General features: G+C 34.1%; 1 protein-coding gene across 5 annotated transcripts in view; it reads right to left on the reverse strand.

Moving 5' to 3' along the window:
- Positions 1-2,408: 2,408 nt before the first annotated feature.
- The window catches only part of LOC132743125 (FHF complex subunit HOOK interacting protein 2A-like), a 30,092-nt gene continuing 16,596 nt past the window's right edge, over positions 2,409-15,904 (reverse strand). Inside the window, exons 14-19 of one of the 5 annotated variants that reach the window (XM_060731642.1) lie at positions 13,175-13,315; positions 12,504-12,644; positions 11,288-11,391; positions 10,288-10,326; positions 7,604-7,636; positions 2,409-2,651 (exon numbers count right to left, since the gene is read on the reverse strand). In XM_060731642.1, the coding sequence (XP_060587625.1) occupies positions 2,537-2,651; positions 7,604-7,636; positions 10,288-10,326; positions 11,288-11,391; positions 12,504-12,644; positions 13,175-13,315 (573 nt within the window). In that variant the 3' untranslated portion in view covers positions 2,409-2,536. The remainder of the gene's footprint in view (positions 2,652-7,603; positions 7,637-10,287; positions 10,327-11,287; positions 11,392-12,503; positions 12,645-13,174; positions 13,316-15,904) is intronic. The other 4 variants (XM_060731643.1, XM_060731646.1, XM_060731644.1 and 1 more) reach the window with 4 other exon arrangements.

The following is a 15,904-nucleotide window of genomic DNA, read 5'->3' on the forward strand; positions in this document are numbered from 1 at the left end:
AAAAAAAAAATTCTAATATTTTCATAAAATTAAATAAAATGTAAGTACCATTGAATCCATATACATGATAAGAACTTGTATTTTCATTTATAACATACATTTATAACATGAAAAATTACAAATTAAACATAATTATATTAAAAAGGGACAACTTAACTCTTTCTAAATGACCTAGAAAGCTTAACTAACATGAGATTCTTAACAAAACACTCGGGCAAAAAATATCAACATCTTTTCTGTAAAAAAAAGTCGATTTTATTGTACTCCAGTATACAAACTTTAACTTTTAACAGCTCAAAATTATAAAACAGATCAAATACAGAAAACCTCCACAGAGCAGCCCTCTGTAGAACATCTACCTCTTTACAACAACCACAGCTTCAATTTTTTTCTTAAAGTAAAACTTTACAATAGATTTAACTTACCTAGAGCAACACCTCTCATTAACAACCAAACTCTCTGCCTCCCTAAGGGTATTGCTATACAGAGGTTGAATTGTAGCTTAATTTTATGTCTGAGCTTTTAAAACTTTTTGTTTTCATGAAAAATCCTGAATTTCAACTCGGAAAATCAGAGCATTTATAGAACAAATAGATTTCCTTGAATGTTGCATCTTTATAGATACAGTCGACTCCGCTTATAATGAACCCAATGGGACATTTAAATATTGTTCATTATATCTGAAATTCGCTAAAAGCGAAATAGCAACAACTTGCTGACTTGTTTGGGTGGAAAAATATGCCGTGAAAACATTACATTTCATTTCCTTCTACAAAAAATGCAGTATTCAGTTTGGATAATCTGCCATTCTTCTCCAAAATGTTTATTCCACTTAAAAGAATCAAATTATAATGGTTGGCCACTGTGTATGAAAACAACAATAACAATCATAATACATGTAGCTATAAAATATTAGAAAATATTAGACCATTGCAAAGTTCTTCCACAATTCAAACAACTGTGCTGTATAGGGGTTAACAAGGGGGGTAATTCTTATTGACTGTCTTCAGTGACTGCAGCACAGTGTTTTGGTAAGGGTAACAAGGGGGGTAATTCTTATTGCCTGTCTTCAGTGACTGCAGCACAGTGTTTTGGTAAGGGTAACAAGGGGGGTAATTCTGGTATTACTGCCTGTCTTCAGTGACTGCAGCACAGTGTTTGGTAAGGGTAACAAGGGGGGTAATTCTGGTATTACTGCCTGTCTTCAGTGACTGCAGCACAGTGTTTGGTAAGGGTAACAAGGGGGTAATTCTTATTGCCTGTCTTCAGTGACTGCAGCACAGTGTTTGGTAAGGGTAACAAGGGGGGTAATTCTGGTATTACTGCCTGTCTTCAGTGACTGCAGCACAGTGTTTGGTAAGGGTAACAAGGGGGGTAATTCTGGTATTATTGCCTGTCTTCAGTGACTGCAGCACAGTGTTTGGTAAGGGTAACAAGGGGGGTAATTCTGGTATTACTGCCTGTCTTCAGTGACTGCAGCACAGTGTTTGGTAAGGGTAACAAGGGGGGTAATTCTGGTATTATTGCCTGTCTTCAGTGACTGCAGCACAGTGTTTGGTAAGGGTAACAAGGGGGTAATTCTGGTATTATTGCCTGTCTTCAGTGACTGCAGCACAGTGTTTGGTAAGGGTAACAAGGGGGGTAATTCTGGTATTATTGCCTGTCTTCAGTGACTGCAGCACAGTGTTTGGTAAGGGTAACAAGGGGGGTAATTCTGGTATTACTGCCTGTCTTCAGTGACTGCAGCACAGTGTTTGGGAAGGGTAACAAGGGGGGGAATTCTGGTATTATTGCCTGTCTTCAGTGACTGCAGCACAGTGTTTGGTAAGGGTAACAAGGGGGGTAAATCTGGTATAACTGCCTGTCTTCAATGACTGCAGCACAGTGTTTTTGGTAAGGGTAACAAGGGGGGTAAATCTGGTATAACTGCCTGTCTTCAATGACTGCAGCACAGTGTTTTTGGTAAGGGTAACAAGGGGGGTAATTCTGGTATTACTGCCTGTATTCAGTGACTGCAGCACAGTGTTTGGTAAGGGTAACAAGGGGGGTAAATCTGGTATAACTGCCTGTCTTCAATGACTGCAGCACAGTGTTTTTGGTAAGGGTAACAAGGGGGGTAATTCTGGTATCATTGCCTGTCTTCAGTGACTGCAGCACAGTGTTTTTGGTAAGGGTAACAAGGGGGGGGGGGTAATTCTGGTATTATTGCCTGTCTTCAGTGACTGCAGCACAGTGTTTGGTAAGGGTAACAAGGGGGGTAATTCTGGTATTACTGCCTGTCTTCAGTGACTGCAGCACAGTGTTTGGTAAGGGTAACAAGGGGGGTAATTCTTGTATTATTGACTGTCATCAGTGACTGCAGCACAGTGTTTGGTATTGGTAACAAAGGGGGTAATTCTGGTATTATTGTCTGTCATCAGTGATTGCAGCACAGTGTTTGGTAAGGGTAACAAGGGGGTAATTCTGGTATTATTGCCTGTCTTCAGTGACTGCAGCACAGTGTTTGGTAAGGGTAACAAGGGGGGTAATTCTGGTATTATTGTCTGTCTTCAGTAACTGCAGCATGATGTTTGACGAACACTATAGCTGACAACTCTTTACAGAACTCCTCAAATACAATGATAGCCTCTAGTCTACTCTCATCATCCAACCTGAAATCATACAAAATACATACATTTCTTACATTTGTTATCAGTTCATAATGAAATATTTAATTATCTTCTTGAAAAGTGTTGTTGTTGTTTTTTAATATTTGAATGAATTTTGTACCAAATATTTCATTTACATTGACTTTGGAAACTTCATTTGCATTCAGTAACAGCAAATTTGAATTTCAGTAAAATCGATTTTAAGCTTGAAGTTTAGTAACACTGATTTTGGACTTCAGTAACAATCTTTTTCTAACTTTGGTTACACTGGTTTTGGACTTCAGTAACACTGATTTTGGACTTAAGTAAGACTGATTTTGGACTTCAGTAACACTGATTTTGGACTTCAGTAACACTGATTTTGGACTTCAGTAACACTGATTTTGGACTTAAGTAAGACTGATTTTGGACTTCAGTAACACTGATTTTGGACTTAAGTAAGACTGATTTTGGACTTCAGTAACACTGATTTTGGACTTCAGTAACACTGATTTATGACTTCAGTAAGACTGCATTTGAATTTCAGTTACAGGAATTTTTATACAGTTACACTGATTTTAGAAATCAAGAGTTCTTAATTTGAATTCAATAACAGGGATTTTGGAATTCAGTGACACTAATTTTAAATATCAGTTACTCTGACTGTAGACTTCCATTACACTAATTTAAGATGCCGCTAACACTGATTACAGGAATTTGACTTCAGTTACACTAATTTTGGAAATCGGGACCAAAAAATTTGAACTCAGTTATGGAGATTTTGGATTTAAGTGACAAAACTTTTAAACATCAGGTGCAAGATTTTGGATTCCAGTAACACTTAATTTAATTTTCTGTTTTACAGAGATTTTGACTTTTGCTACAATTATTTTAGACTTCACTTACATTGATTATTGAATTCAGTTAAACCAAATTTGATCTTTAGTGACACTGATTTTGACAACTATTCTGGTTTGTTCCAGGTATTGTATATATTTAAGAAATAATATATACCAAACAGTCATTTTATCGCTCAATAAAATCAGTGTTTGGAGTTAGGATGCGAGGAATTATATCAAGAAGGCCTAGCCCAAGTGATATAATGATGCGCATATGAAGGACAAACAATGATTTTATCAAGCGATAAAATCACCGATTTGGATATATTATTCTGATTCTAACACAACATCAACAAATAAATGCTGCTGTACTACCTGGTATTAAGCTAAATTGCACCTGATTTGTTTCCTTACTTATTTTCAGCGCGTCACATTTCTAGTGGTTATGTCACATGTATAATGATTACGTCACATGTCTAAATATAGAATGTCAGCAGTGATTTTATAACACAATAACACACACTTTCGGTACTTCTATGTTCAATGGGGAAAAATGGGGGTCGTGTTAGAATAGCTTTTAATGTACCTAAACATTTTGTCTTCTTTTCTAAGTTTACTACAAGTTATGTACGTCTGACAATAACAACAACAATAATAATGACAACAATAATGATGTCACAGACATATATAAGTCTATGTATAAGAAAGCTCCATTTACGTACAAGGTAGCACAGCAAAGTATGTTAATATATGACACCAGGAGACTCTAGAATGGTTCAAATGAGCTTTAAGTTTTTTTATTTCAATCAATGATTTAACTATAAAGAATACAAAGTGATAATTATGTGTGAGTTATATTGTGACTTGAGGCAATAAATAATTGAGCCGCGCCATGACAAAACTAACATAATGGGTTTGCGACCAGCATGGACCCAGACCAGCCTGGGCATCTGCGCAGTCTGATCAGGATCCATGCTGCTCGCTAACAAACCCTATAACAAGTAGAGAAACTGATAGTGAACATCATGGATCAAGATCAGACTGCGTGGAAGTGCAGGCTGGTCTGGATCCATGTTGGTCGCAAACCCATTATGTTAATTTTGTCATGGCATGGCTCAATTATAAAGGTGACAAGCATGTGCAAATATAAATCAATTATTCAATATGCTCAATGCACATAGAAAAGACAGTGAAAGTGGTAATAAATAGAGGTTATGCAAGTTGTTTCTATAAATACAGGATTTATTTTCATCTAGTGGCATGAAAATAAGTATTTCATGAGTGGTGGAAACCATGAGTGAAATATTATATCATTCTTTTTGCTTTTTTGATATAACAATTAGAAAGACATCCCCTTAAATTTTGTGTATTGGCTAAATTAAGAAGAAAGTAGTCAGGCAAGACTCCAGTGAAAATATGGAAAAATATGTTTCACTGCAGTGAAAAATAAATTTTTAACCAAATCTGCAATACCCAATTACATGTACATATACATTGGCTATTATTACATAATCCACTTGCTATAACATTTCAATCACTTAACTGAGTAAACTATATATAGACATGCATAAAAATCAGGCACCATATTGAATAATATTAAAATTAATATCTCTCACCAATATATGATTTAAATACAATGTACTAAGTTACACATACAAATTGTGGTTTACAAATAACTCCAACTTTCAGCATTACTTTATTTAATAGGTTAAATTCATTACAAATAAGTTTAAAGTAAAGAACAGAAGGAACATAATTAAAGATCACAAAAGTTTGCATCAGACATCAAGCAACGAAAGACTGTATGAGTAAAACATACTAAACTTCTAGGTGACTAAGATGGAGTTATTATATTTATAATACTAAAGCTACATGCAGGTGGGATATATATATACATGTACAAGAATAAAAAATTATGTGCAAGCATGCTGCCACTACTACATGTGTATAACTTAGATGCATATAATGAAAGAAATATTCAAGAAAAGTAACCATAAGATGTATGCCTTCAACTATTACTATACAAGGGGCCATAACTCTAAAATTTGTTATCTGATTATCAGATTATCAAATTATCACATTACGATTTAATTATAGTATCCACAATAAGGTCTGTCAATGCTGATATTAGTGAAGTTATGCATTGAAATGCCAACACTGCTACATTGTTTATGCAAGATGGAACTTGCATGCATACTTACAGTCCCAGAAACTTAACATTGGGGAACATCATAAGGTCAAAACAAAACTGCCTTATGCCACATATATAGATTGAGAATCTTCCTAATTCAAGACACGATTTAAATATTGCCCATTTGACCCTTAACCCATTACTTCATATACACGCCTTTTAACGCCTTTTTCACCCCCCCCCCTTTTTGTTGTCTCAAATGATGAAAAAATGCCTTATTTAGGCCCCCAACACTTGTTTTTGTTTGAGAAATGTTGTTAAAAAAAGTGACCTCTTTTTCGGCGCGGCCCCCCAACCAAAATATACATCAGGGGGTTGCCAGAAGGGGGATGTGCCCCCTTCTGTTTGGGGGGTTTGAAGGGGGGCGGAGTCCCCCTCATCGCCAAGAAAAATTTTGGACTTGTGAGAGGCTGTAAATGACCCCAGATTGATCATAAGGTAACGTGTAACCAACGCTGAAAAGCATTTGACTCTATCTCAATCCATTGAGAAAGTGCAGCACTTTGAAATCAATTTTGATGGAAAAAATCAACGCAAAATAGTGATTTTTGGCAATTTTGAGATGTCCCCTCGTTGCCATGGTAACAGAAAATTTAAGCCTGAGCATGTTGTTGCAAGTGCAATGGTCCAGTCAACATTTGTGCCAAGTTTGATTAGTGTTGAAGCAGTTTTTATAGTATTATAGCAATTTGAACTTGTAACGGGAGACTTTTCAATGAAAACAGCCATTTTTCACAAAATGCTAATGAAGTAATGGGTTAATGAAAATAACAAAAAAAATCTACAAACAACAATTTTTCTTCAAATTTATATGACAGGCCATGTTTAAACATGAAAAAACGCGATTTAGGGTAATTTCAAGTATTTTCATCATTTTCAGTTAACCCATTACTTCATATACACGCCTTTTAACGCCTTTTTTCACCCCCCCCCCCTTTTTGTTGTCTCAAATGTGAAAAAATGCCTTATTTAGGCACCCAACACTTGTTTTTGTTTGAGAAATGTTGTTAAAAAAGTGACCTCTTTTTCGGCGCGGCCCCAATATAAATATACATCAGGGGGTTGCCAGAAGGGGGATGTGTCCCGTTCTGTTTGGGAGATTTGAAGGGGCAGGAGTCCCCCTCATCGCCAAGAAAATTTTGGACATGTGAGAGGCTATAAATGACCCAAGGTCGATCATAAGGTAACGTGTAACCAACACTGAAAAGCCTTTGACTCTATCTCGATCCATTGAGAAAGTGCAGCACTTTGAAATCAATTTTGATGGAAAAAATCAACGCAAAATAGTGATTTTTGGCAATTTTGAGATGTCCCCTCGTTGCCATGGTAACAGAAAATTTAAGCCTGAGCATGTTGTTGCAAGTGCAATGGTCCAGTCAACATTTGTGCCAAGTTTGATTAGTGTTGAAGCAGTTTTTATAGTATTATAGCAATTTGAACTTGTAACGGGAGACTTTTCAATGAAAACAGCCATTTTTCACAAAATGCTCATGAAGTAATGGGTTAAAGTGTCATTACAGCTTTTTTACAATTTTGAAACATTGTTTTAAAGACCAGTTCCAACAAGAAAGTGCTATACTACCTTAATTTTCCCACATAACCCAATTTATTAAAAAAAATACAGATATTAAGTGACATAATTGTAAGTTCATGTGTACTATTTACAAAGAAATTACTTTTTAGATATGCAAACATAATACATGACTGTACACATGTACATTGTTTCCACTCACCAAAAAAACCCAAAAAACAAAATATTAAAGTTATTATCATAAGCTTGGTGCTGATATTGCTGATGAAACATATAAGCAAACTATATTTTAATATAACTGTAAATATAACTATTTAAACACAATGTCAGGAAAAAATGAAAATTTAAAGAAAGGTAAACTTGTTAAGGTTAAGCCCATGTACAGGTACCTACAACATGAAGTGATTGAGCTTACCTGGTATAGGGTCTGTGTACTAGTTCTCTAACACTGGCAACAAAAACATGCAATGTTTACAATCACTCATAAAACAATTCTCTCGCACTCTACCTTATGATACATGGTAGATGTAATTATTTCTGTTAAATATAGCAGATGAAGTAAAAATTTGATTATGTTGAAGTTACAATGCCACAGTTATATTGCACCTACTCAGCTGTATATATGGAATCAAAGGACACCCTCTAAGCATTATTTTAGGTGAACAGCATTTCAAAACTTTGAAAAAAAATTTATCCTAAAGATTTATCCAGTGCCTCTGTTATATTACAACTAAGGCCATTCTATCTAAGAAGCTAATCACTTGGTGCATTATTTTAGGCTATAGGCAGACACCAAGGTAGACATTTAGACAATTTGTATTAAGAATAATCTATACAGTTCCACTGTTATATCATAACTAACCAGCTTTACAGATAAAAGCATATCCTGAATAAGCTCCCATATTTTAGCTTAAAAGCAATTAAACACTTAGATAACTTTTCACAGTTTCTGTAAGGTACATTCAGCTTTTAAACATGAAAATTTAACAATTTTGAATATGAAAGTATGAGAACTGATTAAATGTGTACAATTACCACATACATATGTAAGAATTATTTTATATATATTTTGAGCTTAACTGACCACAAACTTTACCAGTGCTTACTTAAAGTTTATTTAAGTTTTTTAACTTTAAAATAACAGAACAATTATGTTCCATTCAAAAAAAATCTCATGTATAACCTATCCCTAAATTGTACACACATATCTAAATATCAATTCTTCTCAAACTCTGCATCACTTTATACAACTACATGTTAAGCACATTTATCTAATTCTTACACAAAAATAATTCCTATAATTATTTATTTTTGATTTTAGGCATACAAAGTGATAGGAAATTGTCACAATGTCATGCTTTTCGCCATGTTGTTGATATACGAAAAAAAACGAAGGGCTATAAAGTTCAAATCAAAATGCGCATTGGCACTTGATACCAATCATGTTGTGAAAGTTTGGTTGAAACCCCTTGAGAAATTGCTCATGGGTGAAATTGTTTACACCCATCTGCCCACAAACATTAACAAAACTAATAACCAGAGTCTTGCACTGGAAAACCCGGTTATAAAAGCCAATAAATGTCTTCACTATTAATAACACTGCTATAATCTAGTCACTCTGAGTCTGGTTATATAATTATATATACATGACAAGCAAGAAAACATGGTATGAACAATGTTGTACTCCAAAACCTTAAATATTGGACATGCTAAAATTGCATAATGAATTTGCTCAGGATTGAATTTGGTTGGAACAGATCATTCAAAAATTAAGGGACTCAGATTCATCTTTTTTGTTTTTGTTGGATTTGTATGGTGGCTTTCCAGCTTTACTAGAGGAAAACCTTAGATGAGATGCACTTTCCTGCATTATTATTTCTAGCACAAACAGGCACCTGAGTAAAACCACTGATGTTCTGTAAGCTAGCTGGATAGCTCCCTCACATGAAAGAATTCAAAGTCACTGTATTCAAACCCACAGAGGTGAGGGGCAAGTGGTTTGAAGTCAACAACCTTAACCCCTCAGCCAAGGACCCCATGGATTGATTTCAATATCAAAAATGTTTTATATAAAAATTATTAGGTGTTAAAGAAAATGATAATCAGTGATTATTGTTTAAGTCCCATCTATTTGTATCATTTGAAAATTGTTTCAAGATTATCCATACCAAGGGAAAAAAATATAATGTATCATAAGAAAATTGAAACTTAATTGCTTTACATTGTTCAAACCATGTTTTCAATGTTAAACAAGCTCACTCTATTGTAATATTGTCTGTGCAGGATCAAACTTGACAAATACTTTATACTTTACATCAACAGGTCAAACAATATTCAATTTTAGTATTAAAGAAAAACATCAAAAGATTTCTTTCATTATAAATCCTAATGTATGGGAGGTACCATTATGATAAATTTTCTCAAATAATGAGGTGACAGAGGAAAACACATTCTTGTGTGAGCAATATATACAAAAAATAAGTGTAAGAAAACTGTAGTGTTATTAAACTTCTACCCCACTCTACCCAAACATGTGTCAATACTTACAGATATTTATCATCCTTAAGTTGGCAATTTTAAAGATATGTCATACAAGCAACATTAAACCTGAGCTTCTAATATTCAGTGGCTGTGTTGCCTGTTTTTTAATCATTAACTGCAAACATGTTTACATTAATAAATGAAATCAGCAGTTAAGAGTAAATGGTGTTTGAGAGATTTGTCTTAAAACCAAATTGTCTTACAAATTAACTTATAATGATAAAACAATCTTACATAGATGTTCAAGTTCTTTGGACACTTTTTCACATGGATGCAATCAGATAGATCAATCTGAGCAGTTTTATGCTTGTCCATTCAACAGGAAACCAGGATGTGGACTGACAGGGAATACTGGGACGACCCATCTCACCAGGTCAAACACCACTATATTTCGGTTAGGGCAATGACCACTACAAATCTGAGGTTGTGGGGAGACAGATCTTACTCACAAATCTTTCACTTTATAGTTTTAATAGTAAAATATGCAAAGAATATGTAAATGTGGGGTCAGTATTTGTCAAGAACAATCCTGTATTCTAGCACAGTATTTTTTTTTACCTTAGACGGGTGGACAAAAACGGAAGCAAACCTAAAAATCTAAATCACAACAATTCTCAATCTGTTATATGTTTCAAACACAGATAGAAATTATATGAAAATATAAACATAAAGTTATTAAACATGCTCCCCCCTAATGTACCTGCAGTGACAATCAGTCATTTCTTTGCAAATAATCCTATATGTTGTATTTTGAAAGAAAAAGCCTAAAACATTCAATGGCAACATTAGCAAATTCTATTTTCAATTATATTCAGTAATATTTTCAACAACAGAAAAGTATTGTCTATGACATTTCAGAATGTGTAAACGTATCCTGTAGCTAACTTGCAAAGAAAGTTTAGAATAACAAACAAGAAAGATTACTGCTTTAAAATAACTGAATGTCTTAACAGAATCATTATTAATATGGAACTTAAATGGTGTCTAAAGAACCAGGGTACAATATTATAATACTATAATCTGAGACATTCATCAAATGCAGCAAGATGCACAACATTTTTTACAGTCATAACTTAAAGGATATTGTTCAATGCCTCAATTAAATATTTTATGATGAAGAAGTCAAAACATGCAGCTTAGTTCATTAAATGAGCTAAAAATGTTACATAGAAAATGTTATTTTAAAGTCATATTTCTTTCAAATTTTACGGTGCTAAATATGTTTTATTCCGGACAAAACCTTTTATCATTTAAAAGGAAAATTTCGATATATGTACAAACTAAATAGTGAAAACAGAGCAAACCATGATCAGAGGGCACAAATGTAAATATTTCAAACAATCACCTAAATCAATGGATCATAAATAAACATAATTTATTTCAAAATCAGCTGTTAGCAAGTAAGCTCTATATCTATGAGTCTCAATAAAATCTTGATCTCTCATGCATAAAAAATTAACAGCACACTATCACTGCAAAAAAACTTTAAAGTTTTTCTTCTTCATTATTTTAATGTCAAAATCAAGACAAATTTAACTTATTCCTACACTTATCTTACCTTTGCATACTGGAGGAGCTCCCCATTAATTTTCGTCGTACTTTGATCAACTTTTGGCTGAGGTCAGATTCAGAGGCATACTGTGACTTTATCTCATTGGAGACCTTGTAAAATGAATTTGGTTATAAATGTATTAAAATACGAGTATACATGTTTATAAAAACAACAGTATGTTTGTTTGTTACCATTTTACGCCTTTTTCCAACAGTATTTCAGTCATAAAGGCGGGCAGTTTCCTAACGATCGTTCACGGAGAGTTACACCAGTACTAGACTACCTTCCTCTGCGCTAAACTACCAAAGCATCTCCCGGGGATTGAATCCACGCCAGAGAGGTAACTGGATTAGAAGTCATCGACTCTAACCCCTCAGACCACGGAGACGGTTATAAAAACAACAGAATTTAACTTTTATCATACTTTCAAACATATATTTATAAGCTCACTGATGGCTAGTGAGTAAAATTACCTTGTTTACCTTACATAACAGGAGTGTCCTAGTCTTTAAACTGTCTACCTCTCAACCTAATAAGGTCAGTAGGTTCAAGTCTAACTCGAGTCAAACAATGTTTCCGCATATGTCAACAATACTGGTTAGTTCCGGATAGATGATTCAAAAGTGTTAAATGTAAATTGCAGGAACATGTTCCACAATTGATATTAGATACTAGTAAGTATGTTTTAAGTGACATTATGCACATTTCTTTATTGTCAAGTTAAGCTGAATTGACAATATACTTCACAAGAGTGGCTGTTATAATGGTGATTGAACAACAGTTGACACTATAAAATGTTTTACAATATAAAGCTGTCTAAAATATTATTAGACTGCCCCACTCTTTTTATGAATTAAATTCTGATGGATATTTACGGCTATGTGAGTTATCTATCATTCATGAGAAGTAAATTTTAAAATTGAAAGGAATCATGGCAAAATGTAAACTTATTCTGACTTTCTCCTGTAACTATATACCCATGGATTGACATAATGTCACTTTAGACAAAGTGATCCTGTTCAATATGTTTTGCATTAATATTTGACAACTTGTTTTTATTGCATGCTATGTATGGCAGATTTTAATAAAGGACTGGTGAATGATATATATATGGCAATTTAAAGAGAAAAAATCATGAGAAACACATTTATATAACTAAGAACACTGAGTATTTGACTCAACAATCAATCAAATGCAACTAAAGTTAGTGTAGCTCCACTACCTTTTGAAATATAGAGAAAAGATTTCTGACTCCTGGCTTCAGTGGCAAGTATGGGTCCAGCAGAAACTCATGTAGGCATGGGTGGGGAACCAGGGCAAGTTTAGATATCACAGATGTAACCTGTAAGTTGATTGGATAACTCTGAAAAACAAAACAAATGCGATGGTTATAATATATGACATGATTGGATAAATAAATCAAGACACTATCTGTAAATTCTTTACCTACATAAGGTGATGTTGAGAAACAAAACTGTAAACTGACAGAAACACATTTATACAATTCTTTTTTATAAAAGCATGCCAAGCCGAGGTCATTTTCTTTTTTGTAAATTATAATTTTGGTTGCGTTATTATTTAACTAACAACACTGTTATATTAATATGGCAACTTACCATCTTTACCAATGGAAATGTGACTATAGATGCTTTTTATTTTAGACCAATATGAGCACTTAACACACAACCTTACTTAAGGTAGTTGGGCAGCTTTTCAATTTCTAAAAGCAATCAAACTTTTTTGGATGACTTGAAAATGTTCAAATGTTAAAATGACAGAAAACGTAACCATTTAATCTTTGGTAAGGCACTTCTTTTTCTTATCATAGCAGACCACATAGATCTTGATAATGAAAGAAAGATATGACATGTAATATATAAAATTAAAGCTAACCTGATCTAGCAGATGTGATAATTTATCCAATATCATGTGAAGAAAAGATCCCTCATAGAATTGATCAGGGGAACTTGTCTTCAGTTTTGGAAACTCAAGTGGATAACCCCAGGATTTACATGACTCAACCACTGCTGCATACTGTAAAACAATGCAAATTCATACTTGTTGTTAGATACATAAATTATGATAAAACTTTCATTTTACACATGTCATATTTTCTTTGTTCAAAATGAAAGCTCATAAGCTTTCTATAAACATTATTTCAAGGATCAGAAGTACTCTTGTACAAATATGAACAAGGAGTTTGTAAAATTTATTGCAATTGCTTTAGGTCCTACCAAGACTCTTTATGAGAAAAACACAGAATAGAATCTGAATAGAAACTGAATCATTTGTTGCTGAAATATTGTATAACATGTTTAAAATCAACAAGATATGTTTGTAAAACATGTATGCCCCCTATGGGCAGCCAATTAGTCATGTGATCAGGTTATTATGCATGACTTCTGACCCAGTGAACAAAAAATTAATAAGGGTTATCTACTGGTCATGACTAGTCACAAGGTAATAATTATTGTGACCCCATAGGTTGTGTGCAGCAATTTAAGTTATTACAAATCTTACCAAATAAAATATGCATAAATTTTATGAATCATGTAGGCCTCATTAATGACAGCCAAGTTGTTATATTACATAAGACCTTCAAATGTGTATACCAAAAGCATTTTTAGTTTAATATAAAAATATCAACCAAGGCAACTTGACTTGTTGAGTTATTGGTCAGAAACCATCTTAAAGTACAAGGTAAATTTGACACTGACCCCTTGACCCCGAAATCAATAGGGGTCATCTACTGGTCATGACCAATCATCATATAAAAGTTGAAGTTCCTAGGCCTAAGTGATCTTTAGTTATTGATCGGAAACCGTTTTTACTTACAAGGTGAATGTGACCTTGACTTTTGACCACATAATCAATAGGGGTCATCTACTGGTCATGGCAAATCATCATATAAAGTTTGAAGTTCCTAGGCCTAAGTGTACTTTAGTTATTGATCGGAAACTGTCTTTACTTACAAGGTGAATGTGACTTTGACCTTTGACCACAAAATCAACTGGGGTCATCTACTGGTCATGGCCAATCATCATATAAAGTTTGAAGTTCCTAGGCCTAAGCGTTCTTTATTTATTGATCGGAAACTGTATTTACCTATAAGGTCAATGTGACCTCTGACCCCTTGACCCCAAAATCAATAGGGTTCATCTACTGGTCATGACCAATCACCATACCAAGTTTGAAGTTCCTAGGCCTAAGCGTTCTTTAGTTATTGATCAGAAACTGTATTTACCTACAAAGTCAATGTGACCTTTGACCCCTTGACCCCAAAATCAATAGGGGTCATCTACTGGTCATGACCAATCACCATACCAAGTATGAAGTTCCTAGGCCAACACATTCTTTGATTATTGATCGGAAACCGTTTTACCTACAAGGTCAATGTGACCTTGACCTTTGACCCCTTGACCACAAAATCAATAGGGGTCATCTACTGGTCATGACCTAGGCCTAAGGGTTCTTTAGTCACTCGGAAACCATTTGGTCTACCGACCAACAGACAGACAAATGCAAAGCAATATACCCCCCTTGCTTTGAAGTGGGGGCATAAAAATTAAAACACCAAAGCTTTTATCTGAATTAAATCAGATCATGTACATATCTGTCCACACACATGGTACTGTAGTGTAGACAATTTAGGCAATTTTTATACCCTCCTTGTTGAGGCTCAGATATAAGTGTCAATACCATCAGAAATTAAAATCTAGTTTGTTAGTTAGGAGAAGAACCTAGCTGAACTGTGTCAGATTTTTAGGTATCTAGGTTAAAAATTATGAAATATGTACAGAACAATGTTAAAAAAAGTGTCCGGTTGATGGTCCCCGACCAGTATACTTGTGATATACATAGAGGATATTGAATGAGTGCAGGTTTAATACTAAATTTATGGAACAAGTTGAATAAAATCATATTACGCGAGACTCTGGCGAGCATAATTATTTTTTAATCAACAAGTTGAATAAATTTAGTATTAAATCTATACAAATATAATATTCTACTTATCACATAATATAAATAAGAACGGTAAACTGTTAATAAGGGTCATTTTTCATTGAGGTGCTTATAGTGTAACGCCATCATTAGCCCCTACACCCCCCCCCCCCCCCCTTAATTCTATGTTTAGGAAATAGATATTAATTTTGAGTACATTGTTGTTTAATAATGCATGGTTCAAGTTCAAATGCCCAGGATTATAATCACGAAGGCCGATAAACCTGAGTGATTAATTACAAAGCATTTGAACAAAAAACGTGCATTATTATACATTCTAACACGGCCCGCATTTTTCCCTATTGAACATAGAAGAACCGAAAGTGTGTATTACTATGCAATAGAGTCACTGTTTGACGTTCTATATTTAGACGTGTGACGTTATCATTGTACATGTGACATAACCATTGTACATGTGAAAATATACAGGGAGATAAAGAACAGAGAGTGCATTGTTGTAGAATAATGCACGCTTCCGGCCTTCTTTGTCTATATAGAAAAATTTCCGATAGTGTTAGAATTAAATATAACGCAAATTACGTCACATCAAAGTGTTATTACACTTATGTAATATTGTTTTTATTAAATGGCTTTATTACACTCCCATGCTGCGGCTTATTT

This window comes from Ruditapes philippinarum, unplaced genomic scaffold (genome assembly GCF_026571515.1).
Source record: "Ruditapes philippinarum isolate M1 unplaced genomic scaffold, ASM2657151v2 ctg5514_1_1_1_1, whole genome shotgun sequence".
In the NCBI taxonomy this organism is placed as follows: Eukaryota; Metazoa; Mollusca; class Bivalvia; order Venerida; family Veneridae; genus Ruditapes; species Ruditapes philippinarum.